The sequence below is a fragment of the Recurvomyces mirabilis genome (assembly GCF_035927965.1).
Source record: "Recurvomyces mirabilis strain CCFEE 5264 chromosome Unknown scaffold_4, whole genome shotgun sequence".
Classification (NCBI taxonomy): Eukaryota; Fungi; Ascomycota; class Dothideomycetes; order Mycosphaerellales; family Teratosphaeriaceae; genus Recurvomyces; species Recurvomyces mirabilis.
Window position 1 is genome coordinate 609,463 of NW_027041938.1, and position 27,350 is coordinate 636,812.

At 52.1% G+C, this 27,350-nt stretch overlaps 12 protein-coding genes across 12 annotated transcripts; 6 read left to right on the top strand and 6 right to left on the bottom strand.

Moving 5' to 3' along the window:
• Nucleotides 1–1,418: 1,418 nt before the first annotated feature.
• On the bottom strand, nucleotides 1,419–3,104 carry LTS14_002087 (uncharacterized protein; the record flags this gene model as incomplete). Its single annotated transcript, XM_064834794.1, has 2 exons — nucleotides 1,419–2,801; nucleotides 2,850–3,104. 2 exons carry the CDS (start codon nucleotides 3,102–3,104, stop codon nucleotides 1,419–1,421), a joined length of 1,638 nt encoding a protein of 545 aa, XP_064697665.1.
• Nucleotides 3,105–3,996: 892 nt separating this feature from the next.
• On the bottom strand, nucleotides 3,997–6,394 carry LTS14_002088 (uncharacterized protein; the record flags this gene model as incomplete). The annotated part of the gene is made up of 2 exons (XM_064834795.1): nucleotides 3,997–5,974; nucleotides 6,303–6,394. 2 exons carry the CDS (start codon nucleotides 6,392–6,394, stop codon nucleotides 3,997–3,999), a joined length of 2,070 nt encoding a protein of 689 aa, XP_064697666.1.
• A 253-nt stretch (nucleotides 6,395–6,647) lies between these two features.
• Nucleotides 6,648–9,632, top strand: DIS3 (exosome catalytic subunit dis3; the record flags this gene model as incomplete). Its single annotated transcript, XM_064834796.1, has 1 exon — nucleotides 6,648–9,632. The coding sequence occupies one exon, from the start codon at nucleotides 6,648–6,650 to the stop codon at nucleotides 9,630–9,632; it is 2,985 nt and encodes a 994-aa protein (XP_064697667.1).
• A 601-nt stretch (nucleotides 9,633–10,233) lies between these two features.
• LTS14_002090 (uncharacterized protein) lies at nucleotides 10,234–12,288 on the bottom strand (the record flags this gene model as incomplete). Its single annotated transcript, XM_064834797.1, has 3 exons — nucleotides 10,234–11,876; nucleotides 11,965–12,075; nucleotides 12,243–12,288. The coding sequence occupies 3 exons, from the start codon at nucleotides 12,286–12,288 to the stop codon at nucleotides 10,234–10,236; spliced, it is 1,800 nt and encodes a 599-aa protein (XP_064697668.1).
• Nucleotides 12,289–15,199: 2,911 nt separating this feature from the next.
• LTS14_002091 (uncharacterized protein) lies at nucleotides 15,200–16,091 on the bottom strand (the record flags this gene model as incomplete). Its single annotated transcript, XM_064834798.1, has 2 exons — nucleotides 15,200–15,973; nucleotides 16,026–16,091. 2 exons carry the CDS (start codon nucleotides 16,089–16,091, stop codon nucleotides 15,200–15,202), a joined length of 840 nt encoding a protein of 279 aa, XP_064697669.1.
• Nucleotides 16,092–16,298: 207 nt separating this feature from the next.
• On the bottom strand, nucleotides 16,299–16,669 carry LTS14_002092 (uncharacterized protein; the record flags this gene model as incomplete). The annotated part of the gene is made up of 2 exons (XM_064834799.1): nucleotides 16,299–16,421; nucleotides 16,472–16,669. 2 exons carry the CDS (start codon nucleotides 16,667–16,669, stop codon nucleotides 16,299–16,301), a joined length of 321 nt encoding a protein of 106 aa, XP_064697670.1.
• A 210-nt stretch (nucleotides 16,670–16,879) lies between these two features.
• On the top strand, nucleotides 16,880–17,947 carry LTS14_002093 (uncharacterized protein; the record flags this gene model as incomplete). The annotated part of the gene is made up of 3 exons (XM_064834800.1): nucleotides 16,880–16,952; nucleotides 17,008–17,040; nucleotides 17,094–17,947. The coding sequence occupies 3 exons, from the start codon at nucleotides 16,880–16,882 to the stop codon at nucleotides 17,945–17,947; spliced, it is 960 nt and encodes a 319-aa protein (XP_064697671.1).
• A 574-nt stretch (nucleotides 17,948–18,521) lies between these two features.
• Nucleotides 18,522–18,920, top strand: LTS14_002094 (uncharacterized protein; the record flags this gene model as incomplete). Its single annotated transcript, XM_064834801.1, has 1 exon — nucleotides 18,522–18,920. One exon carries the CDS (start codon nucleotides 18,522–18,524, stop codon nucleotides 18,918–18,920), a length of 399 nt encoding a protein of 132 aa, XP_064697672.1.
• Nucleotides 18,921–20,295: 1,375 nt separating this feature from the next.
• LTS14_002095 (uncharacterized protein) lies at nucleotides 20,296–20,803 on the top strand (the record flags this gene model as incomplete). Its single annotated transcript, XM_064834802.1, has 3 exons — nucleotides 20,296–20,317; nucleotides 20,371–20,596; nucleotides 20,704–20,803. 3 exons carry the CDS (start codon nucleotides 20,296–20,298, stop codon nucleotides 20,801–20,803), a joined length of 348 nt encoding a protein of 115 aa, XP_064697673.1.
• Nucleotides 20,804–21,252: 449 nt separating this feature from the next.
• LTS14_002096 (uncharacterized protein) lies at nucleotides 21,253–21,963 on the bottom strand (the record flags this gene model as incomplete). Its single annotated transcript, XM_064834803.1, has 2 exons — nucleotides 21,253–21,851; nucleotides 21,885–21,963. The coding sequence occupies 2 exons, from the start codon at nucleotides 21,961–21,963 to the stop codon at nucleotides 21,253–21,255; spliced, it is 678 nt and encodes a 225-aa protein (XP_064697674.1).
• A 1,373-nt stretch (nucleotides 21,964–23,336) lies between these two features.
• Nucleotides 23,337–24,231, top strand: LTS14_002097 (uncharacterized protein; the record flags this gene model as incomplete). Its single annotated transcript, XM_064834804.1, has 2 exons — nucleotides 23,337–23,607; nucleotides 23,696–24,231. The coding sequence occupies 2 exons, from the start codon at nucleotides 23,337–23,339 to the stop codon at nucleotides 24,229–24,231; spliced, it is 807 nt and encodes a 268-aa protein (XP_064697675.1).
• A 758-nt stretch (nucleotides 24,232–24,989) lies between these two features.
• LTS14_002098 (uncharacterized protein) lies at nucleotides 24,990–26,863 on the top strand (the record flags this gene model as incomplete). The annotated part of the gene is made up of 5 exons (XM_064834805.1): nucleotides 24,990–25,283; nucleotides 25,353–26,172; nucleotides 26,225–26,495; nucleotides 26,545–26,731; nucleotides 26,786–26,863. 5 exons carry the CDS (start codon nucleotides 24,990–24,992, stop codon nucleotides 26,861–26,863), a joined length of 1,650 nt encoding a protein of 549 aa, XP_064697676.1.
• Nucleotides 26,864–27,350: the final 487 nt, after the last annotated feature.

A 27,350-nucleotide genomic window follows, 5' to 3' on the forward strand; every position in this document is an offset into this window, starting at 1 on the left:
TTGAGACCTCACCAGATGTGACAGTCTCGACCAATACTCTCCTGCAACGACTAGAACAGGCAGGCCTGCAAAGCGACCGGGTATGAAACGCGCTGCGACTCGGATGTTCCTTCGTGTCTCCCGGACAAGATCCTATGGGCGATGCGGCTGCGTAGTGAGTGAAATGGGTACAAGGAGCGAGTGTGACGGATCGAGTACAAGCGAATGTGATGCAACGCGCAAGGCGGCGGATTGGTGGTCGTGTAGCGAACTGGTCCTGGGAGCTGGATCACAGCTGTGTCAAGGTCGAAGGGGTTTGTGCCCGGCAAGGAGATGCAGGTGCAGGGCAGGGGTGTGCATGGGCCACAACGCCGAGTTCAATGATTATCGTTGATACAATATTAATAGGGGAACTTCTTCTTTCTCGGCGATTGCAACGCCACTACATCTAATCATAAACACAGTTTGCTTTACGGGGAACATCCACGGAGCATGACGTGGGCTCTCTTGACTGGACAACTACTGTTTGTCTGATCTTTGGTACGTGGGTGTTGTAGATTGTGATCGAGCAATGGCGAATAATCAACGTTTTGGTTGTACGGATGAAACAGTCCCACGATGTGCATACGAGTGGATCATGGACACCCTCGATATCACAGTCAGGTCGATCACGCCTTCCATCCGTACAGAACTGTTTCGCAAGCTATGTGAAGCTATACAGCACGTCTATTCAAACATGATGTAGTGCTGTATAGAGAGTACTTTCATGCAACACGGCAGGACGCGCAGCGCCACGCGAGGAGCCTCTTCTCAAAGCAGCCGCAACGACGCTAGCTTAGCGTGTTAGACGATGGAACTCATTTGAGCTCGGGTAAGACATGCATGTTGAGCTGCAACAATGTTTGAAGAAGTCTGTATAATAAGACTACTTGATCTTTCCTGCCTCTGACCGCGATATCACACTGTCTCCCAGCACCAAGCATTGACTCAAGCTTCCCCGCGCTGATGACAATATTCCTTCTACGATCGTAGCGCCGCTGTCATATCGGAGCCAGTGAGGGACGAGAACCGCTCATGCTTCATCACATCACACGACCTCGTGCCAGGTATTACAAGCGCTTGTCTACCCCACCACGACTCAATGCTCAATTCCAGGTGTCAAGTCGGGAGGATCGTGGAAGGACCGCAAGGTTAGCCTCTTAGGATTGATACAGACCGCGATCTGAGCAATGGTCGATGGCGGACGAACGCATATAAATAATATGACCGGCCACTTCCATGTGTCAGGTGCCTGGTGGTGTTCTCTTTTGACCAACATAGCAGCGGCTGTCTGTCAACTAATGCCGCATCGATAAGCTGATCATCGCGCCTGGCTCGTCCGTTCGGATGACTGTGCTAGGTGCCGGCTACAGGATTGGAAATCCCATTGCAGAGTCGGCTCAGTCGGCGTACGAGATATTCCATAATCCTTCTCCCAGCACTCCATTGTCGAACAGAGTGAATCTCGCCGGAGCTGGCCGAGCCTGAACATCCGCAGCTCTCGGCAGCGGCGTCTCTGAAGCATACGGCTGGTTGACCGGCCTGAACCCGCTGCTAGAGCTCGAACCATTTCTACCAAGTGACCGCACAGCATCGAAAGGCACCCCACCATTGCTGAATGGCCCAGCACCATCGTACTTCTCTTGTAGCATGCGTTTCTTGATGTTGTCACACAAACCCTCGAACCAGCTCAGCTGTTCCTGGTTCCGCTCAGTCGCAGTCACTGACGCCATCCTCGCGCAGACAGCATCAAGGATGGCATGAGGTTGTAACATCGATGATATGGCTCCTACTTCCCAACCACCAGAGGACAACGAGGGCTGAGCAATGGTCGCAACGGTCGTGAGTATCTCTAACAAACTGATCCAGTCGATGATTGCCATCTGGTAGAAGACAATTGCAGGTTTACTCAAGAGGTCGTCCAAGTACTCCTTAATCGAGCAAGCACATTGTATCAGAGTCGCAGTCTCTGGTGTGCCGCTAAGCTGTAATGCCCTGTACTGGAAATGGATATTCGCGGTCGCGAAAATTGGGAGGCTCGCAAGAACATGATGATCTCGCTTCAAGGCTTGCATGCGGTGTGAGACGGCCAGGCGATAGACTTCACATTCCGAGGTATGCACAGTCCGCCCATGGTTGCTGATCGCTCGGAACAAGTCGTCGAGATCATTCACAGCCCGCGTCATCTCTAGTGTCGCGATGAGCGATCGATCGTGTGGCTGGCTTCCAGACGTAGCAACCATTTCTGCACAAGTACGAAGATTGTAAGTCCAGCGCAATGTGCTCGGTCGGTTGAAGCCCATGACAGACAGGCTGCAGCAAAGATGATAGCAGCCAACAAAGGCTCTATTGAGTTCCGCCGTGCTGTCGGAATTCTGCTTGTCGCTCTGGTAAGGCTGCCGATACAAGCCCAAGTCCGCAGCCATGCCGCTCAACAGACAAGTCATCTGACAGATCTGCTGCTTGGCCATGTAATTCTGATGCCAGGCAAGAAAGATTAGCAATGCCACGAATAAATCGAGACTGCTCTCGCAATTGACAATGACTTTGTGTGATAGTGCAAGCCGAAAGGCGTGTAAGAGCCGCGTCAAATGATCACGTCGAGCGCCAGATGACACCGCGCATATTGCGAGCGTAGTTATAGGTCGATCACAGATCATGCGAGAAGGGTTCAAGTCTGGCCAGAGGTTGAAGAATGGGAAGTGACCGGCCATTGGACGAAAGGCGGCGAATCTCTTCCGGATATAGTCATCGTCGACCCCCTGGAGGAGGTCGCCGGGAGCCTATGGCAGATCAGCGACAATGTAAGATACGAGCATCTGCCAACCCACCGATTCGATGCCTAGACTTCGTGCAAAGTGCTTGCCGCTCGACCCTGTGCCATTGCTCGTCGATGCAACCGACGGTGGCGTACTGCGTTGCACAGTCGAGCCTAAGGTTGGCAGACTCGCCCTCGACGTTGCATTGTCGTCCGCACCGTTGTTAGCAGCCGGCGCTTCGTCATGTGAACCATTGCGCAGAGGTTCTTGATCTGCAGTCCTTCGCTTCCGAGGCTTTGGTAGACTAGCAAGGCATTCTTTGCCCATATGAAAACATCTGTGCCCGATCAGCATTCGACTCTCATCATTTATCTTGACATCCCAGCTCCGTTGCCTCGATAGGATACCACGGGTTCTAGTATCTCCACATGACACCATGGTCAAATGTTTGCCGGGCTACCGTCAACACGTACTCCTCCATGCAAGATGAGAAAGCCCGGGACATCACTACATTGCATTGTGACATTGACCTACCTATGACATTTGCCTGATGCGTCTTCACTAGGGACACATCTCATCTTAAGATGGGAGCATTGCTGGCAGGCACTATTTCTTGGCTGACGTTTCCTCTTGATGCGGCCATCTGACAGTCGCTCTAGGTTGTCTTCGGGTGGCGGTGGCGGTTTATATGGCGCGACTGGAGACGGATAGGGACCGGCTGACACGTTGGTCTCCATCGGGAGATTATGGAGTAGTAGGAAGAGAAGCAAGCGAGCGAGCACATGAGCAGGTAGAGAATAGATGAGAAGACGATCGGATCGATCAGAATAGCCGGTGACCGGTTGTTGTCGTGCAACGCGGTCAAAGAACTACCCGATCCTCTCAGAACTTGTGGAAGGTGTGTCTCGGCCCCTCCTCGGCACGGGTTCATGGAGCCGGATCAATCCTGAGCCGGCCCTGATAACCGGACGTCGCCAAAATCAATGACATTATTCTTATCTGGTCGGCGTGTCCTGCTCCTTGGACCAATGTTGTCGTGCGAAGCGGCTCATATAGGCCAATCACGGTCATTATCGTGGGTACTAGCAAAACGAAATTCAATCGAAAGCTTTACTGCTGATATATGCTCGGCTTGCACTGGCTACCTTTCGAGAGCTTGCGCTCGAGTCTATGTCTATGCCCCTCACTGAATACGATCTGTCTTGCCATTTATATCTCGTCACAAGCCAATAGGTAAGATCAGCCTAGACAAAAAGAGAAGATCCCAGGCACTCAATGCTGCTCCTGGGCCCGGAATCATGGTGTCCCTAATTGACGTAAGCTCCATTGCATTAAGCTTGCAGGAAGCTGCCCAGTCTGCGATTGTTGGAGGTTGGGATTTGAGCTCGTCTTGTGTTGCTGTGGGATCCATTTGCTCAATTTTTGCATCGTCCGAGCGGAAGATGAGCTGTCCAGATGGGCTTAGGGTGAACTTTGGAGGCAACCCTCTCATTTGCAGCAGCATAATCAACAAATCCGCAAAGTGTTGACCTTGCGGCCAGAAAGCGCTCGGAGGCATATCAAATGGCCAATGATGTATTCCATCAAATGCGTGGAAGGATGGACCATCGTCACAGCATCGATACATTCCAGTCAACCGTTCGATGCTGTTGATGAGCAGTACAGCAGAGATAAATGTGCTGAAGCCTGAAGCCTGTTGGCGTTGTAACAACCGTCGTTCGAGCTCACTGATCACGTTCCGTGATAGTTCCGAGCAAATCGACTCGAGCGCCGCCTTGACCTGACCAATGATCAATCTTAAGTTGTCACCATTTGGAGCCATACTTTTCGTGACACTAGGTTCGTCCTCGGACACATAGAAAGGGGAGTTGTTGTCGTTTGTCGCATCACTCATAGTGACCTTGAAAGCGTCCCCTGATGAACAAAGGGCGTTGGTGGCTGACCACAAGGCTATAGTATTACTGATCAGATGATGTTGCAGGTTATAGCAAGAACGACCTTCTGGCTTTGGAATGTTGGTTGGAAGGTTAGTCGATTGCTCCGATCTAGCAAGCATACTGGCGTGCTGCAACGTAGTATTCAGGATTTGTGAATTCTGATTTGCGGCACGTGGCCTAGCAGAGTGTATCGCATGCTGGAGGGTCTCAAACACTGTGCCGCCGTCACCCAGCAAGAGCACAGCGCTCGGACAGTGAGAGTATTCGCTATCTGCCAGATCTGCAGATTGTGGACTGTACGCCGTGGCTGCGAAATCCAACATCATACGCTGCCCAAGCGACAGCTCGATGTGGATCCTCCCAGTGTATGGCTCCGCGTTCCGACCTTCCACAGCAGCGTTGATATTTGTGGTTGACTGCATCAAGAAAAGCCTTGTCGACCACAGTGTGAACTCATCGACAAGCTTTGTCCGAATGCAAGTGCCCTTCCAGAGGCGAGCAGATTCAACGTTGGCACAAGTATTGCATGGAGTGCCATCTGAGCACGGCTTCTTGAGCATTCGGCAGCGCAAGCATGCTCCTTGTTTACGCATTCCTTGGACCTCTTTGCGTCTCATGTCAGAGAACTTTCCACGCACCCGAGGCTTCTGTCTCTGATACGGCAGACTCGAATCTGCCACTGGCGCAGCGCTAGGAGCAGCCAGTGTTGCAACGGTTTGTGAAGAGCTGTTCATGCTAGGTTTCCAGGCCAGGTCACTGCGTCGTACAGCCTGGTGTTTGCTGCCTACTTTATCGTCCGAGAGCTGTGGATCGACCAACGATGGCTGCACAGGATCGATGTGTTCGGGTTGGGATGTTGTGACTGACAGGAGCGGTATTGTAGTTGGAGATGTGGGCGATCTCGTTGCAAAGCCGCCATGGTTGTCATCCAAAGTTGTGGAGGCCAATCGACGAGCTTGCGTGGTTGGTCTACTGAGCTCAGAAATTAGGGCTTGTTCCAATATATTGTCCTGGTCGAACTGCGGCAACACCCCTTGGAGCTGGAACGGTAGACGCTCGTGAGATAGATCCAGGTGTCTTCTGGAGACTTCTGCCAATGTGGCAAGAGCTGACTGATCTGGTACGAAGAGCGTCCGATTGACAGCATCTGGAGGTGCCCCTTCCGGAATGAAAGTAGCCTGGTCTGGGTTTCCGTTGTCCTGCAGCTGTAGAGCTGCTCTCGAAGTCTTGTTCTTCTTCTTCGATCCTGTGCCAGCTGGACTGCAAGCAGGGTTCTGCTGTACATAAAGCAAGACGGTCTCTCGATCGTGTTGAGAGATGTTCGGGCATTGATGTATGATATGACCGATTAGTGCTTCTATACGACCTTTGGGGAACTGGGAATTATCAGTCTCATAATAGCGTGCTGCACAATCTTTGGTCGTCGTACCACATCGCCACACCGCCTATGTGCACTTGTCAGTACTGTATAGCTCTGCAAGGTCTCTCCATGGCTACGATCAGAGCAGGGCGTTCATCGGCCACGACGCCGGCTTGCGATACTCAGACATGACTTGGAGTGCGGAACAGCTTTCTCAACAATACTTACCGACAAGTGTGCCGATACCTGTTGGAGGCATCGGGTAGCTTCTCGCCTCGATCAAAGAGCTGCAGGACGAGCTGATTGGGTCGGCGGCCCATGGCCGCAGCGGACTGGTGGCCTCCTATGGGCGTGCGTGAGCGAAAAGGTGTCTGTGGTGCTTTCAAGATCGTGTTGCTTGTGGTTCTGCCGTCCGATGACACCGCCCTGGCGTGAACGGTTTAGCAATTTCGCGCTAGCTGATTTGACGCCACGCTTCGGCTTCACCCACCGAGATGTGGCGTGCATGTGTGAAAACCTACACCTTCAATCTCGAATATAACATCAATACATATATCAATCCGGGACTGCAAGATGACCTCTCTCAAGCGGTCACACGCTTCGACGTCGACGGGCACAACACTATCCAGCAAAACCTACCTCCGCACACTGAAATCTGGAAAGGTGCAGAAAGTCGTTCGCGAACTATACCTTCGCCAAGATATCCCATGTTCTTCACGATTATGTTCAGCATGTCTGGACCTGGCACCAGGGGGCTTCCATCGCAGAAGTGAGCCAGCGGTACTATCGGCCACACCTTCCGCCACCAAACATTATCCTGAGGGCCATTATCTCGTACCGGACACTAATGCTTTTCTCTCTGCCATGGACGTCTTCGAAATTGAGGGTAATGCATTTCAGGATGTCGTTGTGCTACAGACAGTTCTTGAAGAAGTGAAGAACCGATCTCTGCCGCTCTATAATCGACTTATTGCCCTGACGAAGAACGAAGGCAAAAGATTCTATGTCTTCTTCAACGACTTTAGGCTGGAGACATATGTGCAGAGAGATGCTGGAGAGACGATCAATGACCGGAATGATCGTGCTGTACGTAAGGCTTGCGCCTGGTATGCTCAGCACTTGCAGCAAGCTGCCAAGTCCAGGAAAAGCGCGAGGTGTCCAGCAGTCGTGATGATCAGTGATGACAAGGACTGTTTGCGAAAGGCGACAGGCGAGAGCATCATCGCTTCCAACCTCGAAACATATGTGTCTGGGCTGCCGGATGCTGATCGTCTGATAGATATGGTGGCTGCTAGCAGCGAGCAGCGCATCACGAAAGAAGGCAGATCACAATTGTTGTATCCTGACTACCTGACCATATCCGCCATGCTCACGGGTGTGAAGAATGGCACACTTCATCAGGGCATCTTCAACGTATCGCCCTACAACTACCTCGAAGGCACAGTGCACGTTCCAGCATTCGATCGATCACTAATCATACAAGGCCGCGAAAACAGCAATAGAGCTGTCTCGGGCGATATTGTTGTGATTGAATTGCTGCCGAAAGATCAGTGGAAAGCACCTTCTAGCAAGGTGATCGAGGAAGAAGATGTGGGCAAGAATGAAAGCGCGGAGGTAGACGAGGAATCACCAGAGGGAATCGTCTCGGAGCGTGAGAGACGAGCACTGCAGGACGAAGTCAAAAAAGCGCATGGACAGAGCACCGAAGGCCAGAAGCAACCTACTGCGAAAGTTGTTGGCATCGTGAAGCGCAATTGGCGACAGTATGTCGGCCATATCGACAGGGACTCTGTGAGGTCACGTAATTCGGACAGCAGAGCACAGCAGACTGTGTTCCTGATCCCCATGGATAAGCGCATACCGAAGATCCGCGTACGTACCAGACAGGCTGGCGAGCTTGTGGGAAAGCGTGTACTGGTCACTATTGACTCATGGGATCGAGAGTCTCGCTACCCGGTTGGACATTTCATTCGTAGCCTGGGTGAATTGGAAACGAAAGGTGCTGAGACTGAGGCTCTACTACTGGAGTGGGACGTTCAATACCGACCATTTCCGAAGACTGTGCTTGACTGCCTACCTGCTGAAGGCCATGACTGGAAAGTGCCTGCAAGTACGGAGGACCCTGGCTGGCAAGGTCGGCGAGACTTACGTGATCTTCTCGTCTGCTCGATTGATCCGCCTGGCTGCGTTGACATTGATGACGCCTTACATGCTAAGAAACTGCCGAATGGCAACTTCGAAATCGGTGTACACATTGCAGATGTGTCACACTTCGTCAAGCCGAATAACGCCATGGACAAGGAAGCCTCGCTCCGTGGTACCACAGTGTACCTGGTCGATAAGCGCATTGACATGCTTCCGATGTTGCTCGGCACGGATCTATGCTCGCTAAAGCCCTATGTGGAGCGCTTTGCGTTCAGTGTCATGTGGGAGGTCAACACAAACGCGGACATCGTGAATTCGACGTTCACAAAGAGTGTAATTCGCAGTCGAGAAGCGTTCAGCTACGAAGCTGCACAGCTACGTATCGACGATAGATCCCAACAAGACGAGCTTACGCAAGGAATGCGGCATCTCATGATGCTCTCCAAGAAGCTGCGTGCCAAGCGCATGGCTGCTGGAGCGCTCAATCTGGCCAGCCCTGAAGTTCGTGTGCAGACCGAGAGCGAGACGTCAGATCCCGTGGACGTACAGACCAAGAAGCTTTTGGACACGAATCAGCTGGTTGAAGAGTTCATGTTACTGGCCAACATCAGTGTTGCGGGCAAGAACTTTGAAGCCTTCCCTCAGACAGCACTACTACGACGTCACGCTGCACCGCCAAAGAACAACTTCGAAGAGCTCAGTAATCAGCTCAAGGTCAAGAAGGGCCTGGAGTTGCGAACAGAGTCATCTAAGGCACTAGCAGACAGTCTTGACACCTGTGTCGAGTCAAGCGAACCATTCTTCAACACTCTGGTACGCATTCTCGCCACACGTTGCATGATGAGTGCCGAATATTTCTGCTCCGGTACCCAAGCCGAATCGGAGTTTAGACATTATGGCCTCGCTTCCGAGATCTACACCCACTTCACCTCGCCTATTCGTCGTTATGCCGACCTTGAAGCACATAGACAACTTGCGGCGGCCATCGAATATGAGTCGCTGGACGCTAGCCTACAGAGTAAAAGCAAGCTCGAAGCTGTCTGCAAGAACATCAACGTTCGTCATCGTAATGCCCAGATGGCTGGTCGAGCGAGTGTGGAATACTATGTAGGACAAGCATTGAAGGGGCGGGTGATCGTGGAGGATGGATTTGTCATGCGCATCTTCAGCAATGGGTTCGTAGTGTTCGTGCCACGCTTCGGCATTGAGGGCTTGATCAGGCTCCGAGATATGGCTGAAGACGGCGAGAAAGAGCCAGAAGGTGTCTTTGACGCGGAGAATTACTCATTAGAGATTAAGGGAGAGAAGAGGCAAGCGAAGGTCGAGTTGTTTCAGAAGATCAAGGTGAAGATCAGCGATGAAGCGGAAAAGAGTACTGGGAAGCGTAAGATCAAGCTGCAACTGGTGCAGTAGAGCAGTCTCGGTTGGCTGTCCAATGCTGGCCAACTCACCAGATTGCAGGAGAGGACGAGCGACACCACAGTGACAATTGCAAAATCATGAACGATCATCTCAAAATTCGTGTACCACGCCTGCGTATCCATATACTAAGTAGGCCTGTAAGAGCTGAGAAAGAGCAAAGAGCATGCAGAAAGGAAAGCCACGAATCCATCGCGTTCAATCTTGTAAGGGGTATCATGAAAGAGCAGATCCCTCAACCACCCCTTCGCTATGCATTACGAACCATGCCGTTCCATCTGTTTCCCTCCCGATCGTGACTTGGTAGCAGAACGAAACGCGGCATCCAGTACCGCAAGCACCCGACCCAATGCAATATGAATGACATGAACGAAAGCCCGGCGAAAGTATCAAATTCCTTGGTCGTTATCCCTGCGCCTTTGGGAGCAAAAATCATTATTCCTGGTTGAAAGCAAAAGCGGCAGGTGGCTCGCATGCTGACTCCTTCCCATAACGCCGAGTCGTGCCGTTCTAGATCGAAATCTCATAAGAAGGCTGACAAAATCGACTCAGGTTGGATCAGTGGAACCTTGGGTTCATTGTGTCGGACACAATTCTATTGGTATCCCCAACCCCGCGGAGCCATTGAGCTCGGAGTGGTCCAACCTTGCATGTTAGGCTGCTGTCCTGCGGTCGACATCGCACCCATATTATATTGCTGTGGACTCGGCGATGGCTGGTACATGCCGCGATTGATGGACCCACCATAGGCACTCGCGTTCATCTGGCTCATTTGACCATACGACATGCCTTGACCTGGCATCTGCGGCGGCGGCATGGGGGAAGCATGCTGCTGTTGTGCATATTGCTGTAAAGGATGCCCCTGTGCCAGCGGCGACGGTTGTGGTAGTGGCTGTTGCCACATCTGGCCCGTGCCATACCCGTAGGATGGTGTTTGACGGTGACCAGATGCTGCACCCATGCCCATCGAGGGAGATCCTTGGTGAAGCTGGCCTTGAGGGACTTGTCGATGCATCTGCTGGACTGGGGAAGTCATAGGGTTCTGATGGGTCTGATATTGAGGTAGCGTCTGGGAGCTGGCATGCGATGCATGATCCTGCAGACGAGGTTGTGCCATTTCGGCTACTGCTTGAGGCGATTGCAAATGCTGGGCAGCGCTCGTGCCTTCTCCTGGGGCAGTCTCCGCTTGCGTGACTGGCTGTTCATGCGGCCGGCTCCAGTACTTGTCAAGATAATCTGCTCTGTGAGCTCGGGTGGTACTTAATGCCTTAGTGTACTCAGCCGCCTGCTGCGCTTGGGCAAGAATGTCGTTACTATTGCTCGAAGGCATACGGTCCTGATAAGGCGCGCCCGTGATCTCTTGCCTCGGTCGGATGATGTTACCGTAAGCGCTGCCAGGTCGCATTTCATCGCCTGGTATATGGATCATCGGCAACGGTGCAGCGGGCGCAAGTGAGACCAGATGCATGCCAAGTAGATGTCCGTCCATACCTGGGCCGTTGCTGTAGATGATCTCTCCTTGTGGTAAAGTCATGGCGTTATGACTAGCCTCCGCAGCGGCGACTTCTCTCGCTTTCGCAGCTCCAGGTCGCTTCTCTCCGGCCGGATCCTCTTCTGTGAAGCCCTGTTTCCGTGCTTTAGCTTCCCAGTAGTCATCTCGCACACGCCGCCCACCCTCGATGAGACGTGCACCAAACTGCCGGAACATCGACCGCGCAGTGACAATTGCTATTTGTCGTGAGCGATACGAGTATGGCAAGATTTCCTGGTGTATCAAATTATCCTTCTCGGTCTGGTTGGCGATGATCTTGTACAACGATCGATTCTTATTGAACAGAAGATAAGAGTCGCGGTAACCAAGCACACGGGCACACTCAGTGGCAAGCATGAACAGTTTCTCTCCGCGGTTTGGTACTTGGAAAGTTCGACACCGGTATTTGCGCTCGTCCAGAGGGTAGCCGTCGGGAGAAACTTTGGTCTCTCCAGATGCATCTGTCTCACGAGGCATGTACTCATCGCCTTCTGGACTGAGCTGGTCAGTGGTATGGTCTCGAACAGTTGGCAGCGCCTTGACCACGGAAGGCTTGGTAGCAGATCCTGGAGTCGACCGTTGTGGCGAAGTCTGTGGCAACGCCTGTGTGTCGAGCCGTGGTGTCTGCATGACCTGCTGGGGCAATGCGAGAGCCATGCCTGGTTCAGTCTTGATGGCCTTGCTCCGCTTGTTGGACTTGATGCCGTCTAAGCAGTAAGTCAGCGCGTCTTATTGCAGCATGTGATATACCATCCACCATCACGTGTGCCGTGGCGATGAATTGACGTTACGCACCTGCTCCTGCCTCTTGGCTTTGCGCGCCTTCCTCGGCCTCCGGCGACCTGCCTCTCTTCACTCCACGCGGGCTCGGCTGCGACAGAAGGTTTGGCGCGATGGTAGCAGATGCTGCAGGAGAAGTCATCGATTAGCATATAATAAGATGCAAGATATGATATCGGCGTTGGCGCATGTGACGAGCCGGTCTCCGCGCGACAGCAGACTACGGCCAGCACGGCTTGTCGACCGCACACCACGACTCCTCACGATGTAGATCGCAGGTAGGAACAACTTACACGCAGCATTCAAGGCGGCGGGGTTGATGGTGCCAGACTCGTCCATGTCACCGTATTGTGCCAAAGGCAAGGCTTCGAAGCTCCGATGCGACACGGCCAGCATCACTCATCCCTCGCGCATGCACTACTGCCGGTCGCTGATTGCTGTCGCACACTTTCCCGGCTCTCGGTATCGCCAGCTTCACCTGCAGCGGTGAGCCTGAGTTGATCGTGGGTTGTGCGCCGGGTCGTCGGCGATCATGGATAGCGTGTCCTGCTCCTCCAGCACGCAACAGCGGGCGTCGCCTTCGAAGGCGGCTTGCTCAGCCAAGGGCAACGACGCGCGCGACCACTGAGACTCTGCGATCGTGCGGTCGCGAATAAGCTCCTGTATGCTCCGCGCTGATCCTGAACGCTGGGCCGACGACTGGGATGGCTGCGGTTCGAGGTGGAGAAAAGCCTCACGCAAGGGTATCTTCAAGTTGAATGCGCCGTGCCACAATTCGAGGTCCAAGCGCTCGTTTCTCACGATGACGACTGTTCTCTCCCCGCAGAAACCTATTCCTCCGACCACTACGCACTATGCAGCGTCAGCACTTCTATCTCTTCCTCGCCACGGCCGTGTCCGCGGGTCGCAGTGCACGAGGGCTGAAGTTATCGGCCGCCTTCAAGATGATGTTGGCCCCCAGATGCATGCGCAATCAAGTCGGTGGGGCATCTCGTCGTCGTTACACACAAAGGCCATGCAAGGAGTATCGTCTCAAGACGCAGTCCAGATTGCTGGGATGTTCCACGTCCGCACCGGCCGTGGAGTATTGACAATAATGAGCAGTTGCACTTACAAGGACGGGGTGTCGATATGCAAGTAGCCTGATATTGAGTCGAGCTTCAGACAAGCATATGCCAATCAATTATCGAGTCCGATCTTCTTTTTCTGATTCGCTCTCAGCCAGCAATCGCTCCACCGTAGCAGCGGTAGGCACTAATAAAAGTGGTAGTACTGCAGGCGACTCTCCCTGCGCAAAGGCGCTCTTCTTCACTGGTCGGCAGGCTAATGGTAAAGCTTGTGCAGAACGCTGATCTGCAAATGAGTGTCCTTCTGCGGTTGGTTCTTGATCCGAGCCCAATGATAGATCGTACGGAAGAACGATGCACGCAGTCCTCCCGGCAGTGATGATCACGACGAATAGTCTCAGCTGCTCGTTCGGCGGAGGCGGTGCAAGCCTCGACAGTTGCAATGGACGAATGGCAGCAAGGAAGCAGACGGCAGGCCAGGTGGCTTAAGAGCCACTTTCTACGATCTCTCCGTCCCGCAGGCGCATGACACCTATTACATGCATAAGAGCCATCGAGCTTGGATCGTGCAAAAGGCAGGATTCCAAGCTCTGGAGCTTACGATCTGCTTGGAGATAATGCAGATCATTCTTATCCTGCCTCTACTACTATACTGATCGTTCCTCGTTCGTCGACATGTAGTGGTCATCGCACTATTGCTATCGAAAGATACCTTGTCAAATGCGGCTTGTTCAAACGCGATCGTGAGATCACTACTAGGGCAAAGGAACACTGTACGCTGCCAGTGCTGTTGGCGATCGAGCAAATGCTCGCATTCGCTGATCGTTCTGTGATCAATTTATCTGGGTCGAGTCGGGTGCTGCCTTGACACTCTCCCGGCCCGCCTCCGTACCTTCTCTGCTCGGATACCGCTAGGTTTGCTAGCTCGCTATGTCGATTCGCAACTTTGAAATCGCTCTTGGATCATGTCAAATGTTCTCGTGAACGATTTTTCCAGCTTCTACTTGTCTCCTCATGATTGGAGAGCACGAGTCGGTCGAATCCCAGAACTTTGATGTGTATCTTCTGACCGCGATCTTGCACAAAAGAACATTTGCTAAAATACGCGACGAAGCTGTCTATCTTCTCGGTCCCAAAGCCGCGAACCTCCGGCATCGCGTGGTCTTGATGACGGTCAGATGTGGCTTGCCACCAGAAGTACCGCAAGAAGTATCTCCAAATGCAGACAGCCGAAGTTGAGGATCTGCTGCGCGACTGCCTCTCGTGGCCATGACATGTTACCTCCACGGAGTGCCTCTGGAGCTAAAGCTATCTAGAGCATCTACTCTGACCCTACGATCTCTCGATGTCTCGATGATCACGACATACTATCCCAGGCGCTTAGAGCACCAATAATGATGACAGTACGTCTCGCTTCTGGATCGAAGCCCTTTGTATTGAGACAAGGCTTATCGCACCACACTCCCCCACAGTCGTGCACGATTGGTGGAGCGTACAAGAGCACATGGTCGAGTGTACTCGGATACCTGCATAAGCAGCCAGGCGCCAGCCTCAAATCGTGTTTCGTCAGCTGCGACCTTGGCTACAGCAAAGTAGGAGCTCTCTCCTCGGATATTCGGCGGGCCGCATGCAAGTATCGTAGATCACCAGCTAGGCCAGAGTATCAGAAGTGCTGGTATACTACCGCAGAGATATTTCTGGGCACCAACCAAGCCATAAGCTGCCTACCTCATGCATGGCTTCCTCACATGTCAACGGACAAGACGCTGAGCAGTTGGAGTAAGCGACACAACCGCCTTGGTCTGACATCAACCTGACCTGCCTGGCACTACTTCACGTTTTAATGGCAATCAAGCACTACGGAGCAAGGTCCGGATTATATTGGCAAGCCAGCCTTATGACATGAATACTTCGTATGAAGCTGTAATGGATTCTCGTTGGCTGACGAGTACAATTCAGATGGTCAATCAATGCCGTCGAGAACCATGTTGGTCATTGGCCATCGATCTGTGGCTACGACGCGATCGCTGGGTCGTGAGTGTTGTGCACAGCGGTGTAACGAGCCCCTGGTATGCACGTCAACAGCACGAAGCGGACGTGTGGCGTGGCCATCGAATACAATGCTGTAGGTGACCTTCTGGTATGTTTGCAACAGCAAGTACTGCACTACAACCCATCATGCCTCAGTAAGTAGTCATCTGCTGCACCCCCTTCTTAACCCCTTGCACCCCAGCATGCAAATAGCTTCCCCTCGCCGTCTCAACCGCATCCCCAAAAGCCTTCTTCAACATCGAAACATCATTGCCCATGTTCGCCATATTGAAGCCCAGATCAGCATACTCCCTCGCCTGCTCTCCCGAACCGCAATAAATCGCGCTCCACTTGCCCGCCGCGTGCGCCGCATCATTAATAGTCTTGATAGCCGTCTTGAGCTCCGGAGCATAGTCAGCGCCGAGGATGGGATGGCCAATATTGTTGCCTAGGTCTGTGGGTCCGATGAGAAGGATGTCTACTCCAGGCACAGCCGCGATTTCCGAAACGGAGGCCAGAGCTTCGGCTGTTTCGATCTGGATTACGACCAGCGTGGCGTCGTTCGCCTGTTGGTAGTACTCCATAATTCCCATCTTGTGGTCGAACTTCTCCATGCTTAGGGGTGAGCCGAGACCTCTGGTACCGGTAGGTGGGAACTTTGAATAGGAGACGATGTTCTTGGCATCTTGGACTGTGCGGACTAAGGGTACCATGATCCCGTGAGCGCCAGCGTCGAGGGCACGCTTGATCATCCAGTGTTGGCCTTCTGCTACACGGACAATGGGCGAGACACCGCAGGCTGCTATGGCCGCGACTGCTTCGTGCATGCTGTCGTCACTTATGTTGCCATGTTCAGTGTCGACGCAGATCCAGTCCATGTTTGGGGTGCGAGCCATGGTTCGCGAGAGATTGGAGCCGGGGAGCATCTGGAGGACGTTAGTATTGCTCGACATATCACTTCAACGTGTTGGCTCATACCTGCCATCCTCCAAAGGAGGTCTTGCCGCTCTTGAGGGCTGTCTGGACACGATTGGCGGCTTGCATCTTGGCTTAGAGTTCGACAGATGTATTGATCGGTCACTTCGACTTGAATGTTCAGTGTCAAGATGAATTCCAGCGTGGTTTGCCAATGTGCTGTTAATATCATTGATTGCTGTCCTCGGTCCACTCAACCCCGCCATTGCTGGGTGATCACGAACCGAAGTCGGCAGGAGCGAGTGCGTTGTCGCAATAGTAATTATACCATCACGACTAATTTCCGACCTCGTCCATAGCAGACATGAGCTCGACCTCCTTGAAGCGGTGCATCAGCTTCTTGGCCTTGGTCGTGGTCTCGCCGATCTTGCCTCCAGCATTGCTTTTGTCGATGTGGACCTGCTATCAACTCAGCAGTGACACTTTGGCTCGCAATCAGTGAGGTATACGACAGGTGTATCGAATTCATATGTATCCTTCCATTTCTGCTGTCCTGCAGTCATCACATCGATCTCCTCGTACCCGAAGTCGCGCTTTTTCCTGACTCCTGACAGGACGACTTTGGCGTCCCGGCAAAGCCCACAATTCTGCCGTGTGAACAATGTCAGACGTAGTGCCTGCTGACACAGTGATCTCGTCGCCAGCATTGCACTTATGACGATGATGGCGTACGCTGTGGTTGCACGAGAGTTCAACGCGATCGAGGGCGTGTTTGTGCTTGCAGATTGTACCGGCGGCCATTGATAACTAATGCCAACATCGTCACTTTCGTTCGAGATATTCTTGGAACATTGGTTCGGACATGTGAAAGCATACAAACGGTCTCTCACACCAGCTACGCACTTCATACTCCAACCATGGCTCAGAAGTGTGTCCACAAAGGCTGTGGCAAAAGCTTCTCCGATTCAGACGAGCCATGCATCTATCATCGTAATGATTGAGACCATACCCAAAGAGCTTCGATTGAATGCTGACAACGGCATAGCTGGCCCACCTGTATTTCATGAAGGCCAGAAAGGTAGGTGGAAGATTGGGCTGTGTGCTCGCTTGGTCCTGGCTCACTTACAACAGGATGGAAATGCTGCAAACCTCGTGTGCTCACCTTTGACGAATTCATGACCATCCCACCTTGCACGACGGGCAAACACAGCACAGTAGACGACACACCCGCACCCGAACCACAGCCCTCGAATGAAGACGTAGAAGCGAAGATAAAGGAACAAAAGGAGAAGCAGGAGAACCTGGGACCAGCGGTATCGAGAGCACCAGTGGCAGCACAAACAGCTCGACCAACACCCTCACCTGTACCTCCCGAACCCGTCGACGAAGACGATGACCCAGACGCATCAGTAACAGCTGGAGCGAGCTGTAAGCGAAAGGGATGTGGGGCAAGCTATAAGAGTGACAGCAGTAGAGAAGGCGAAGAATGCATACACCACCCTGGCCAACCCCTCTTTCACGAAGGCAGTAAAGGCTGGACGTGCTGCAAGAAGCGGGTACTGGAGTTCGACGAATTCATGAAGTTACCGGGCTGCACAACAAAATCACGACACCTGTTCATCGGTGCGAAGAAGGACCTATCATCCGAAGAAGAAGTGAAAGACGTCCGGAACGACTTCTACCAGACCGCTACCACCGTGATCGCGAGTCTGTATCTGAAGAAGATTGATAAGGAGAGATCCAAGGTGGTATTCAAGAACAAGAATACGGTGGACTTGGATCTGCATACGAGTGATTCGAAGAGGTACAGGACGAGTATGACTACTTTTGCGCCCATTGATGAGGAGAAGAGCAGTTTCAAGATTATGGGTACGAAGTTAGAGTTGACGTTGGTCAAGGGGAGCGGAGTGGGTTGGCCAGTGTTGAGAGCTGATGATCCGCATTCTGGAGAGATTATACAGGCTGGGAGGGCTGGGAGAGTGTAGAGTGTGTTATTCGCGTGTGTAAATACGGGCCGCGCAGATGGTGTCGCCTATGTCCGGCACGAACTTCGACACAATTTGGACGCAAAGAATGCTCGATCCATAGCGGGAATGACTACTACGGATACGATGCATCAATATCGTAAAGCACAAGAATTGATGACGGCATTACTTCTTGAATGCGCGACTGCAGTGACCATCCTTGAATGGCAACACTGCACGTTGCCTCCGCTCTCTTGTGTTCTTTTTGATCTATGTTAATCAGACGCGAGGATTGCATTTGCTCCCGCCACTTCTGTGACTGGCTATAGCACGATGTCCGGACTGATGACGCGTAAGCTGCCGACGGTCCTCACGTTTCTGAAGTGCGGCTGCCGGCGAATGTGGATATCATAGCGGAATAAGGGGAAGCAGCGCTTGCGAAATACAGAGGCTCCTGCGCGAGGCGTCGAAGAATGACAAAAACCGCAGGAGAGGGCGAGTTTTTGCGTTTGGTTTCTGGCATACAAGATGATTTAACTCGGACCAGAAGCATCGCACCAGGAAACCATCATTATACAGATGCAAGTAATACACAATGGCGAACATTGAATCTGCAGATCGCCAATCGTCTCTCGACAGCGCAATTGGCGACCAAGACGATTCCACACGTTCATCCAGAGAACAAGAAACGTCGCACGTCAAGGAGCAGACGGGAGCACGACCACCACTTATCGATCGACTCAAGGTCCTCAACACGACGCTGAAGACTATACACGAACAAATAGACAAGATGCAACTGGCACCTCCAGTCGCTAGCCCGATCGACGATCGCAGTCAACAACACTCAAGACGCGAAGCCGTCTCAACACCCTCAACCAGCAGCAGTAAGGCCCTCGCCCAGCCTCCAGTCCCGACCGTTCCTGTTCCGCATCAGCCAGAACTCCCCCTGTCCCTCTATCGGACCAAGATAGAGTACGAACAGAGGAGAGGATGAGACTGATCTTGATAAAACAAGTCCGCTCGCCAGAAGACTGGTTCCCGCCGATTCCGCCGAACGCTGGCAAACATGAGCGATACCTGAGGGTTCTGTTGGCATTTGAGTACTTAGCTTCTCGGGTCGTCACGTTTCAGGCGGGCGCAGAATTCTCAAAGGCGCTACAGACTGTGTTGATCTCGAACTTCCGATTAGACCTTGAGAAAGAGGCCGGTGGGTGAGGGAAGGAGTTTGGATCTGGTGTGTGTAGTAAAGAATTGGCATTCTTGTTACTGCTGGGTAGAGTGCGAATCGCAAGACTGATGACTGTGTGTCTTTTCGGACATGCTTGTAGAGGCGGGAGTTCATTCTTTACTGAGGCTCGCTTTGGAGTTCGCTTGGTACGATGTGTCAATCGCTGTATATATGACTAGACGAGGTTCACAGAATGCTGATAACATACTTCAGCCGGTAAGAGGATCTCAAACGACTTACTCCAGCTGAAGATACAACAAGATGTGCGTATGGGCAAGATATATGTACGACTACCGCCATCGCTCACCCATTTGGATCCTGGTCGAACACTGCGCCCGCTACAAGTTCAGGAACCATGAGGAGATCTTTCAGCCTCAGCGAGACCATCGTGGTATGTGTGATGACTGCATGGGACGGCATATAAATTTGGATCATCTCCCTGTGGGACCTGAGGGACTGCCGCTGAATGCTGAGAAAGGGCTGCTTGATCCGAAGTGGACGCGTGGACCCAGCCAGATACAAGGTAATAGTCCAGATGGTGAACGTGATGAGGAGGTTGAAGAAGAAGGAAAGTGCGACCATGGCGGCTTGTTGTTTGAGTATGAGAAGTGCTATGGAGAGCTTCTCGCATCGAGCAGGTCGACGTGAACGGGGCGGCGGACATCTACGTTAATCGGCTCAGCTATGTTACGCGCGGGAGGTTGATCTGATGCTCCAGGAGGACTTGTTGGTCTTTCTCGAATACCAACGGGCGCCATGGTTGTGGCCCGCCATCAGTCATCCTAGATTATCTTATGCTGTCGTAGCTCGTAAACAACAGCCATACTCATGCATTGCCTTAAGCCAAGAGCTGTGCGCAACAGTGACCTTGTCGGATGGGTTTCGGTATTTACAATACTGAAGGTGTTGACGTGGCCTGTCATGTCGTTGTCGATCGAGGAGGCACGAGCGTGGACGCAGAGACCACTCGCTTATATATATTTCACTACTCAAACGGGTTTAGCCCACAGTTACAAGATTTGAAGGAGCCTCCTGCGTCATGTAGAATAAACCTGCCAAGATCCTGGGTTCACATCAATGGCAGTAAGACAGCATGAGTCTGCATCTCTTTCGAGATGGTTTACACACCAACAAACTCAACATGTCGACAGAAAGCACGAACGGTACGCGCTTTGTTTGAACTCTCGCCAGACCCCACTAACATGCTAATCGTCAGTTCGTGGCGAGAAGCTCAACTTCTTTAAAGACGGTCTAGGCTTCTTCAAGGATGGCTACTGCAGGACTGGACCTGAAGACAAGAGACATCTCTCCGTTGCGGCCATCATGACCCACGCCTTCCACCAGTCAGAATACGGAGACGACGACTACAAGGGTATCTCCGCTGGCCAAAAGACGTGCCTGTCTGCCTATGACTTCAAGAACTGTATCAAGGAGATGGGACCGTAAGCAATCCCTCATTCACGCCAGCCGTCGCGGCAGTGCCAAATCGATACTTCCCAGTGGCCTGCTTGCGGATTGGGTATGTTTATTCACTGACAGTCTGCTTCAGTGATCTTGGTCCAAAAGTCTATCTCTCAGCAACAGACAAGAAAGCGCTCGATGTGGTGAGCATGTCGGACTTAAAACGATACGCCACCAAAGAGAAATAGGTACTGGGCTATTCGGCGTCTGGTTTTTGGACGGTACTTGTGGCAATGCCTGGTCGATATCATGTCGATTCGTGGAGGGTCTCACCGTAGATATTTCACTACAGCTCTACCAAGCCATATAGATTAAAACCATCAAGCTTCCTTGCCATTTCTGTCCATTCCCGTGGTATTGGCACAGGAGAGTCCACCGTCTTGGAGCTCCGTATGGAGCAGGAAAGCGGTGCTCAAACGATCTGATGTCTTGCCACCTGCACTCTTTCCATTAGATCAAGACATCGCGTCCTGTGAAGGTGCAGTCATGTGGCATATGGCGAGGCAAACAGCGAAAATGCTTGACGCAGTATGATCAAAGCATTCGGCTACTGACCGGAGGTTATTCATGTACCTCCGGGTGATAATGGCAATAGGCCTCGAGCAACCCCAATGCAGGAGCAAGAAGAAGACCCAGCCTATGTATGGTGGGCTACCATGCGCTTCTCCAGGTTCAGGCTGCGTACACTTTGAGCCGCCTCCTTGAAGTCCAGCCTAGTACTGACGCTAACCCGGTGCCGTACTTGAAACTCTGCCAACAGCTCCAATATTTCCAGCTGCTGGCTCATGAGTGGTACACGGCCGTTGAAATGCCGAGAAGCTGTGAAGAGGATGCCTAACGTATCCAGTGTTCTGCCATGATCAAGTGCTTCGATCAACTGTCTGATAGTCACTCGTAGTCTGGACCAAGTTTCTGTCGCCTCTGCTTCCTCCCGGATGGAAATTGAAGGCAGGGTAATGTTGATCTGCAGGTGACGAAGATGTTTCTTGAGATCCGGATAGAGCCACGGTACAGCGACTGTCACCCCATAAGTGGTTGCAGTCTCGCTCTCGTGGTTTGGCTGCCACCACTCGGGCTGAGTTCCCATCCCTGGATACCCGACCGGGTCACTGCGAAATAGGGTACCGCAGTGGTCGATTATCCACAAGAATGTGTTGGCTTTGTAGAAGGCCTCAAGAGCTTCAGCACGAACTATAGTATGGACGGCGAAGAGTGGCTGGTCATAGGCATCGCGACCTGCCCATATAGGGAGCTGTAATTCGATCGTACCTGTCTGCTTGAGGGCGTGCTGAAGGATGACTTGACGTACTTCCGTGGGAAGGTCCAGGAACCCTAGCTTATAGTCCATGACAGCTCTTGACCCAACGAATTATGCAGTTGAATAAAATTAATCTCGTGTTCTGGGTCAGTAGTACGTTCAGCTTAGGCAGCAAGAATCCCCTGTGTTCTGTCTTGGCGGAGGGGGCGAATGAAAGCTTTGCTACGTGCACATTGAGGAGAATCTCTTCTGCATCCATAAAGGAACGACACAAGCTCTTTGTGTAGCAAATTTTTCTGCTCGCTGCATCTATTATAGAGCGTGAGGTCAGGGTAAGGAGAGACGTCTTGTGGTCTGAACTCCCGAGGTCTCGACACGCCAACCACATATCGAAGGGCACGTTACCACAAGACGCACGCAATGTCCAGTAGGGAAGCTAGCTTGCGAAGGAGCAATGGCCTCTCTTGTCGGCTGGGTAATGCACTCAACTGTAGATGGTCATCATGATCTTGAGATTTCAAGCACATGGAGCGCCTAAGATGATGCGACTTGTAAGCCAACCAAGGCAAGGCGCTGTCCAAGCTGGACTGCGATGATCGAAAGAGTCCTATCGGGACTCTTATTGCATACCTCCCCTTATGCTGTAGCCGCGATAACTTATTGTTCGATCGTTGACAGACTGCTATGCTGTCGAAGTATGACGTGTATACGCTAGATTTCCAGAGGCCGACCAGCACAAATACATCATGTTTCTAGTGACATCCGGAAACCTGGCTCATGGCAATTGGATCATCTGTCTTACTTCTGGAATCATATTCCTTGCTCTGGCAATTGTGGTGCTACACTTCCGGTACGTCTCTCGAGCCCAGCCGGCAGCCGCCATTACCAGTCACAACCCGTTCATAAAGCTAGCACAGGTACTTGAGATTGAGGGTCTCAAGCTAGGTCAACAAATTGCTCCTGGATGGAAACATTACCACCGATCTTGTTTCGAACCACAAGGATTATGTCGAGAACCTGAAGGACTCTCTACGGACACGATTTAGCCTCATTCTTGGGGATGGAGCAAAGTATTCCTCATGTAGTCCTCATTATGACTGGTGTCGGCACACAGCGCTGCAGGCCTCGGAGCAATACGTACCAGGACTTGCAGGGAAACGCCAGGCAACCGTCGCATCTGCTGTCAGTCTCTATAACTCCGAGTCCATCATTCCTGCTCAAGCACCCGCTTTGATCACGGCTGTTGGTCATCTACACAAACATAACAAAGTGTACATCTCTAATTTCGAGTGGTTCGAGTGGTAAGACACAACATGTTTTATCGGACTTTGCAGCTGCTTTGCAGGCTCTTGGTGTAGATGGACTCTGGGTGCACACTTCTCACCTGAGCTCAGACTACTCTCGTCTGGACCGCATTGTTTTATCAGAGATCCGGAATTTGGCTTTAGTCCCACTTATGCCATATGCTACAAACAATCAAGGTCTTAGGCATACTGATATTTTTGAACGACGTGGTTACCTGTGCCTCGGATATACGTGAGCTAGTGCATCAGCAGCGTCTACAGCAAGCTGATTTGGTAGTGGGTATAGATTGGGGCACGGTGAAGGCGGAAAACGAGGACCCCAAGGATTCTCTGATCCGCCTTTACGACAGGTGGATGCTACGCGGCATCAATGGCGAGCTACCGTGTCCTTTTGAGCAGAACGCAGGCTATAGTCCGCAGACAGATAATGGTAAGTGGGTACAAGATGCTTTTTCGACGCAAGACAATGCCATCTATGATCGCTGGCGGGAGAGACTTGCATTGCCGATACACTGCAGATGGGGCTTCGATGGCCACCTGCGCTTCCGATCTTCGAGTGTCTCTGGGTGCGAGAGGCGGAGGTTCTAATGGCGCTCTGCGCGAGTTGGGTCGTCTTATCTGCCAAGATGGCTACATGCGCAGCCACTGTCCTGGTGCGAGTGAGTGCGAATACGTCTGCCGCGACATTTGGAACATGCGCCAAGGAAGGGGCCGGATCGTTCTAGCCCCACAGGCACGTACGACTTACAATGTGGAGGGTTGGACACCGATACATCGATTGGCGCCTGCTAGACGGCGAGATGCTGCAGGTGTGGAGGCATTGGAGTTGATAGTTTCGAACGAAGTCGAGGCTCCGAAGAATGTAGTCTGCATTGCCACAAGAACGGAACAGGGCGGTCTTTTCCACGCCTGGATCGAGCAGAATCAACGCAAGAAGTTGTCGCCTGTAATCGACTACGAAGCTAGCAGATCGAGCCGTCAATATCGCGGAATTCAATTCTACCAGAACGGTCGAAAGACTCATATCTGTGCAAGCATAGCTGTCGTATCCTAGCTCACGATATGAATCAATGGCTCCAATGGTTGTCTCGAAGCGGTAAATGTCATCCTCGATAAGCCCCACGAAGGTCTATACGGTGGTTCGGGGCGGGAAGACCTCAGAAAAGCCAGAGGGAATGACATATATCTTATAACAAGAAGCAGTCTGCTGGTAGAGTGTGATCGGTATGGCCGGTCGGGTGACATAGCAAGGGATCCTCGTGGTGGCAGGCAGAAGGGCGCTAGTCATGCTTGACGGGTGACACCAAATCCTTCGCGTCCTGCAGTGGAGCTGAAGACACATCAACATGCGTCACTTCTCCACGACTCTGAACGATTATCTGTTGTTGTTATGATTGGCCTGACCTCGACTCCGCCTTCCATCGGTAGTATGGTTGCATGGTCGCACGAAGCATGAGGCCTCCCACGACGAGATCCTTTCCATCTAGTAGGCTTGGAGCCGTTGAACTCGGTGAAGGCGTGCCTCCCCGCATCCGAGATCTGATCTAGCCTGATGTATATGCCACTAGTCAAGCCTATCTTGACGCTAAAGATACTATCATGACGTCGATCCAAGATGGCATCGCGTAGCGCGCCTTATTAGCTGTTCGTGCAAGCCATTTGTGGGCACGCGAGAGATATAGACTCAGCAAATCCTTTTCCTCGCTTGTGGATCTATCGCCTCCAACTTGTCTTTCAACTTCGGTTATCAAGTTGCAACGACCTGCTTGACTCCAGGGACCTTTTGCTGTTCGTGACGAGGTAGGCTTCACGATGGGCAAAGAAAAACTTAGCAACGACTCGCCCGTGAATGAGGCCATTGGATCGGGGTCCCCGAATGGCCATGATCCTCTGGAAATGGATGGCTTGACACTGTATGAGAAGAAATGTGTTTTGATTAACCACGAGATTGACAACAATGGCATGGGACGTTATCAGTGGTACATCTGGGGATTGTGTGGTTTCGGTTACATGCTCGATCTGCTCTGGGCTCAAGCATTCGGCCTGGTACTGAGTCCGCTTGAGCAAGAGCTTGGCTTCTCACTGAGCAACTCGGGAAACATCTCGGTCGGTACTCTGGCTGAAATCGCTCTCGACTCCCAGGCCTGTCCAACACCAAACTGACTCATTTCGCAGGTAGCGTTCAGCGCTGGTCTCACCGCAGGCGCGTTCTTCTGGGGTGTACTCGTTGATATCATAGGCAGGCAGTGGGCGTTCAATCTGACCTGTCTCATCTCTGCGGTGTTCGGACTGGGACTTGGTGGCTGTAACTCTTATACGGCCTTCTTGGTCGTCACGGCTTTCGTTGGCTTCGGAATTGGTGGCAACATCCCGATTGATACCACCATTTGTCTGGAATTCATCCCGCAGAACCGACGCTTTTTGCTGGCTCTGTTGTCGATCTTCCAGCCCATCGGCGTGGTCGTCTGCAGCGCGATCGCGTACGGGTTCATACCGAAGTTCTCCTGCAGCCCGAACTTTAGTGAGGCGAACCCACTGCTATCGTGCAATGTTCCGCACGATGGCCAAGCATGCTGTACCCGCCAGAGCAACATGGGATGGCGATACCTGATGTTCACGCTGGGTGCGATCACACTTGGAGTCTTCATCTTGCGGTTCGTCGTCTTTCGCTTCAAGGAATCCCCAAAATTCCTCGTATATCGTGGGCATGACGAGAAGGCAATTGCTACTCTGGAGCACATTGCAAAGTTTAACAAGCGAGCTTGCGGCATATCTCTGGCCGACTTCGAGGCCTTGACTGGCGAGCACAATTCTACGACCAGCGCGACCGAGCTCATCGGAACTGGAAGTAAGCAGTTGCAGAGGTCGACCAAGGAAAAGATCATGATCGAGCTGGCACGCTACAAGATGTTGTTCAATGGCTGGCAGATGACTCGGCTAACCATCTTGGTCTGGCTAACTTATATTTGCGACTTCTGGGGTTTCACGCTGGCTGGTGTGTCCCTCATGCCTGCGACAGGATTGGTGCATTAGCTGACATGGTACAGGAACCTATCTGCCCACGATTCTTGCGAAGAAGAACGGTAGCATCAATCTCTCGCTGGAGTTCACCTACCGCACCTATCTCGCCATCTATGCACCAGGTATCGTTGGTGTTGTCCTCGGTACCATGATGTACAGCGTACCATCGGTAGGCCGCAAGTGGACCATGGTCATCTCATCGGGCTTGATGGGTATATCCATGTTCGTTTTCAGTGCCGTCAATACAGAGGCCTCGAACATCGGACTCAATGTGATGGAGTACTTTTTCCAGAGCATGTGAGTAAGCTTCAGTTGGCGCTTCGCGGATCCTCGCTGATTCTATCAGGTTCAACGCCGTACTCTACGGTTGGACACCAGAAGTCTTCCCAGCACCCATTCGAGGTACCGCCTGTGGTGTAGCCTCTTTCTGGGGTCGCCTTTTCGGCATTATCGCACCTCTGACCGCGCAGTCATTGTTGCCGTCAGGCAGCACCGCGAACGATGGTCCCGCTCTCAACAGAGTGCTGTACTTGGTAATCTTGCTCCTACACCCTTCACATCGAACAGACTCGCTAACCATGAAATAGGCTGGTGGCATTACCTTGGGTTGTGTCTTGACAGTATCACTGCTTCCTAATAAGGTGTTGGGACGACAGAGCATGTAGATTAGGCGCTCCAGATAGAGAGCTCACTTCCCTTAGCGTGTTTTGTACCCTATAGCGATAAGCGATATGATGATGCTTAACGTTGGAGAAAGGCTCACTTAAAGCTATGCCGAGCGGAACATACAATCGAGATCAAGCCAACGGATCAAAGGGCAATATTTCTTGTGCCAAGCCGCGTTGTCCACGACCTGAATCTTCACATCGGATGCAATGCCTATTCGATGGTGACACAACTCATTGATTGACCGTCGTCAAGGACAGCTTCCATACGCTCTCTAAGTAGGCACGACACTGGCACCCTCACGACTTGTGGTTGAACTGTGCATGCGTCAGTAAGGTTGCTTTTACATTACGATCTCGGACCTGGGCCGTAGCATCTCTTCTTCGGAGGAGTAATGATGAGTGTCTGAACGCTATTATACAAATCATGTCTAGTATATAGTGTCCCCTGCAGCGCCGCGCTGTATAACACAAAACAGCAAAATGC